The 6,000-nt window shown below is 36.1% G+C and overlaps 1 protein-coding gene across 1 annotated transcript in view; it reads left to right on the top strand.

The window, feature by feature from the left end:
- The first annotated feature begins 2,749 nt into the window (after positions 1–2,749).
- LOC149149721 (protein STRUBBELIG-RECEPTOR FAMILY 8-like) overlaps positions 2,750–6,000 on the top strand; it is a 29,553-nt gene continuing 26,302 nt past the window's right edge. The window contains 1 exon segment of the mRNA XM_089442569.1: positions 2,750–3,199. Within this exon segment, the coding sequence (XP_089298695.1) occupies positions 2,750–3,199 (450 nt within the window).

The raw sequence follows: 6,000 nt of genomic DNA, 5'->3' as shown, positions 1-6,000 counted from the left end.
GAAGCTCGACAAGTGATGATGCTTGTTTCTCGCATCTCGCATTTCACACAAACTTAAAAAAAATGGTAAGTTAAACAAAAATGAGTTATGCGATATTGCTTTGTAAATCACAAAATCACTATTAACGCAGTTTGAAGGCTCACCACCCTAGGAGATTGTTTCTCGATTTACGATGTGAATATTTATGGATATTCAAAGGATAATGGATAATTAGTAGCCATTTATGAAGAAGTAACTGCATTAATGTGTGAAAGGTATTTAGAGTGATTTGATATCTTTTTACGTGATTTCAAATAAAACACCTTTATCACTTTTACTGGTTTTCTTCATCAATTCATTCCTACGTTAAGTATCATATTTATCCAAAAAATTGTTACTCTTGAAACTTTTAGGAAAAAGCCACAGAACATGGACCCGAAAGCAATGTTGAAGAAAGGGAAAGCAGTCGCCTCTGAGAAGTTGAAAATAAATCCTATGTTCACAGATACTACATATAATAGGGAAGCATGGACGTCTACGTGGGGGGCTATGTATCAGTTGCTAGAGGAAGAAAAACCAAGGATTCTTGAGATAACGATTATAGTTTATGGGTGCGATTCCTCTGATTCCCATAACTGAGCTTACATGCTCATTTCTGCACCGAATAGTCACAGGAACAAAAATAATCCCATATATCGACATGGTTAAGTGGGTCATTGACGACGCTGATATATATGATAGAGAATTAAAGATAGGAGCCGAGGAAGTTATGGGATCTTTCACTCTAGATAACCTAAGGCTTATGTAGCACTTACCAAAGCCATAGGTTACCTACAACAAGAAATTTGTTGAGAAATTCATCAAAGAAAATGAGGACCTGGCGGACTGCACAAAGGATTGGTCAAATAATGAAGAAAGAATCAAGAAAAATAAAAGCGGTATATACGCCACCGCATCTATTTGTTTCCCTTTTTGTGTTGCTGCAACTATGCTCTGTAGACTATTTTGCAAACCCGAGAGTAGCAAACTCTCCTTAGATTGATTACCCTTAATAGATGTGACCGTTAATGCAACAATAATAGTTTGGGAAAAAATCCTGTCTGATAATTTAGCTAAAGCAATTATAGATTATAGAAGGGAAAGGAGCATTGCTTCGAGAGTTTACCCTCCATTTTTCATGTGTGATTATGTTATGGATGCTATTTGTTTTGGTACTAAATTCCCTCTTATGGGATGGAAGTGGACTATTCAAGATCCACTTCCTATTCACATCCACCACAAATACATGTGGGAATCAAATTTTGAACCACATTTTTTCAAGATCTGTCACGGGGTTATGCTTCCTATCCATAAACGAATTTGTAACATTGATGCCTCTAGATTCTCCCAAGAAGCCAAGATAGACATCCTCTCGGTAGCCTAATGGTTTAGGGAAGAGACATTTACATATATCAGAGTATTTGGTAGCATTGCCTCTCCACATGTTCTGCCTTTCTATGTCCCAGATAAATTAATGGCCAGAGAGATAGCCTATCAGACATGTAGCGAAGGAGGGATGAGCAAAACATCGAAGGAGTCAAAGAAGGCCATTTGACCTCAATTTTCTGTATCACGTGGAGTATTTTCATTACGTGACCTTGGACATGCGTTCAAGGAACTAGATAATATATTGTGTCTACGATTACATAAGTTCCCCGGAAGACAATACGACCCATTCGATATTGTCAAGGATTTTACTACTATTGTCAAAATAAAGATATTCAGCCATGAGAATGACACATATGATCATGTTATTGTACAAAAGAACACCTTCAAAGAAGTGAACCATATGGCCCAGATACTTTTTGATTGAGAGGGTTTTGAAGCATTTTATAGCTACAGAGAAGAGAGATTATCAAATGTCCCATTTGACGAATTGTTAATTGAACCAATTAAGGAGCCCACTCCCAATGTAAGCCTAGATGGTGACTCTAAAGGAAAATCTAAAGCTAGTTCTGAAAAGGAATCCCGAGAGAAATCTGCAAAGGGATCTAAGAAGTCATCAAAAAATAAGGAAAGTAGGAGCAAAGAATCAATCCAGGATACAACCCAGTCTACAACAAAGATAGATGAAGAGACTTCAACCATCAAGCAAATTGAAACCCATACTCCATCTATATAGCTGATAAAGCCTGAGGTAATTAATTTGTAAAAGGAGTGGGATAATTTCAATAGAGAACTCAACACAAAGGAAAAAGCGTTGGATATGCAAATAACACATCAAGAAACAACTCTGGAAATTATAATAGGGGGAATTGTGAATACTCAAGAAATAGAACACATTCTTGTTACCCCCACCTTTGAGATTGTTTTAAGAATAGAAGAAATTCCCCCTCTTGATTTATTTTACAGCCCACAGCACAAGGCCTTTGTTAAGAGACAAAGAAAGAAGAGAAAATTGGAATCCACAACTGCTATCACTCTAGACAATGATTTGATTGATGTCCTCTGGAAAGACTCATCCATCAACCCATCGGCCAACCTCACTAGGCTCTCATAGTTCACAGGTGCATATGCTACGACAACCATTGACAAAGCAATAGAAGTACAACTATTTATTAAAGACAAAGAAAACAAAATTTTGTCACTAGAATAGCAGTTACAACAAGCCAAAACCAACCAATAAGCAAAAATAAAATTGGCTAAGCTACAACAAGAGTTCCAACAAATGAAAATAGAACAGTAAAGGAGCTTGGCAGGAAAGGAAACACAGATACAAATCATAACAGATATGCATAAGGACGACCCAAATATCGATCTGTTTGTCATCGAGGCACTCATCCTCAACTCCCATCTCACACACCAAAAAGAATTGCTATGCCAAAAGATATTGCAGTGGAATTCTCACTACGAAATAAGCGATAAGTTAACAAGCGAAGTTGTGGAAATGCGACTTGAATATGACGAAATTATTAAAAAGGTTTTAGATTTCATAACTTGGCCAAATTCTAAGAATGGGAGAAGAGCCGACATGCCCAAACTAGATGAATCACATAAGATCTTATTTGCAAGTTGGAGTTCTCATCTCAAGGAGGCAGAACATGCAACAGAGGATGCAAGAGTAGTGGAAAACAATGTCATTAAAAGTGTAAATGAAAATTTGCATAGTGCTAATCTTGTGGCAGAGACCACTCCTGATTTCCTTCGAAATAAAAAACAACTTGAATTACAGTGGAAACAGGTAGCAGAAGAAAGAACAGAAGAAATTAGGCAAGTTACCAGGTTAAATTGGGAGACATATTTGAAGTAGTTGGTAAAACCACACATCCAATGTATGACGCTGAAATGCCTAATTGTTTCTACCAAGAAAATGGTGCTAGCGCTCATCAATGCCTTGTTTACAGGACAACTGAAAGCTAAAGTCATCGAAACTACACTCATCAAGTCCCTGCTAGATATTTGCGATCTGAAGGATCAAATGTAGGATTAGGCATTATGCACATTTCTATTTTGGTTAAATTGAGGCAAGTCGTTTAAACCTCCTCAATTTTTTTTGTAATAATCTATTTTTAGTTTCATAAGTTAGTATTTAAACCCCTCTCATGCATTTAGAGAGGCGCTAAGAAATTTTATCAGAAACATTCTTCAAAACATTCACTTTTGTCCCTTTGAGGAAGTTCTCGTGAAATTAATGGAACATGATTTATTTTCTACTTGAATTTGAAATCTTCTACTGAAATTAGACTTCTTTACTCTTAGAGGATGTTAGATGATTTGAAAGTAGATGAATACTCTTGGAGAACATGAGTAGAACATATTATAAATGGTACTTTTATCTCTTAATCCTTTTTTACTTATGCACCAAGAAATACATTATATTCAAGTTATTTATGTATGAAAGTGTGAATTTATGATTGCCATTATTGCACTATTTTATAATGATGTTTTATAGTTTATGCTAAATACATGGATGAATTTTTTATGCGATATATATATCTCATATCGTTTCGGCTAACTTTTATACGAAACAATCATTTTTAAATGGGTTCACTTATTATTGTAATTGAATGATCTTTATTATCAATTGCTTTAGGACATTATTTTAGAATGCATATATCATGTTACTCCCAAGATAATTATAGTTAGAAAAATATTCATGATTAGGATAAACTGCATTTTATTATTAGTTAAATAGATTAGTTTAAGGATAAGTATTACTACAAAATCTCAAAACATCATTCTGTTAGCACAAGCATAAAAATAGATTGCGAAACTGGTCCCATCATCCCTAGTCAGAGTCACTATTTCGAGTGGAAAACGAGTTATCCCAAGGTCCGAACCGGGTGGTTATCCTCCTTGTCCAGGCAATGATTTCCCAGCCTTCAACTAATTGGCACTAGAAGGAGGGCCATGACTATGACTGGCAGGTAAATCTAAATCTACAGGCCACTCTCAGAGTAAAACGCCCTCACCATCACCTCCAACTTCTCATTCACATTCCAAATCTCCTATTCCTAATTGAGTAGTTGAAAAGAAAAATACAGAGCCCACTGCTGAAATCCTAAACAAGCCAGGCAATTCTTCTTCTGAACCCCCTGAAGTACAATCTTTGATCCACAAATTGTAGGGGATTTCATTACCTCAAGAAGAATCTGATTTATCCCAAGGTAGTGTCACTTCTTAATATACCCCATTAGAACTGCTAACTATAGAAGAAAGTGAAAAACTTGGAATCCCACCATTTTAATTCCCTCTACCAAGTCATAGAAGGGTTAAGAAGACACCATCAGAATCTCACAGTGAGGTTCTTTCATCATCATCATCCATTCCATCCATATCATTGCAAGGTCACACACCCACTTCCCAACTCCAGATCGTGATTCACACAAGTAGAAGACTTGAACCATCCTCTACCCAACCAACTTCAACCACTGCTTCAACCTCTTCTACGAATATCCGAACAATGGCACAAAATAAACCACAAAATCAACCTCAACTAAGGCCATGGGCCAACATAGGAGCTATTAGAATGGCTGGACCTTTGTCCAAATTTCCAGCACATCCAGAAAAATGGTTGCCTAAATTTAATCCTGATAATGGTATGTTAGATGAAGAACATATAAATAATTTCATGTTGTCCATTAATTTTAATCGAGTAGCAGAGGAAGACCCAGTTGTAAGATTATTCCCATATACTCTACACGGAGTAGCGTGATCATGGTACTTTTTGTTACCATCAGTCTCTATTAATACCTGGGATACTTTTCAAGAGAAATTTTCAACTAAATTTGGAGATGATGGGTCTACAAAAACTTTGATAAATGACCTCTCCAATTTGAAAGCGGACCAAAAGAACTCATTAAGGACTTCAACTCTCATTTCAATAAGTTATTGAGTAAAATACCTACGATGTCCAAGCCTAGTGATGAGGTCCAAAATGAATGGTACATTTCTTCTCTACCTTCAGACACAACCATCATCATTGATAGCGTTGCCAAACAAATGTTAGTAGAAAATATGAAAGAAGCAATGGCTGTTGAAAAAGGTATCTTGGACATAGAAAAGAAAAATGCATTAGAGGAAAGAAAGTCCAAGAAAGTAACCTTTAGAGATGATTCTAGGAAAAAACCACAAAAGGATCCTATTTATCTGGAAGGGTTACAAAAAATCCTCAAGACCATGTCTCTGAAATGATTGACATAAAAAAACATGTAGCAAAATCTTCTTCCAAGAAACCTTTTAGGCCATATAAAAGGAATGCCCTAACTGACACTAAACCTCCAAATGCTATATCGAACACTGAATCAGATGGAGATGAGGAAGAAACCTCAAGTGAAGAACAAACAGATGATGAAGAAATAGTGGAATTATAAGGAATGTGGGATTTTATCCTTCCAAATGATGAAGATCAAGAAGCACTACCTGTTGGCACTAAAATCAAGAATCAGCTTGATCCACCTCAATCAAGTTCTAAATAGAAAACTTCAATGCCACCTTCCAGAGATAAATTCGTAGGTAAGAAATCTTCACCAAAATATACTC

Source organism: Pinus tabuliformis, chromosome 9 (assembly GCF_031772625.1).
Source record: "Pinus tabuliformis cultivar Carrire ecotype Pingquan chromosome 9, CPIR1, whole genome shotgun sequence".
Classification (NCBI taxonomy): Eukaryota; Viridiplantae; Streptophyta; class Pinopsida; order Pinales; family Pinaceae; genus Pinus; species Pinus tabuliformis.
The sequence above is the reverse complement of the archived record's forward strand: the minus strand, read 5'-3'. Positions and strand labels throughout refer to the sequence as shown.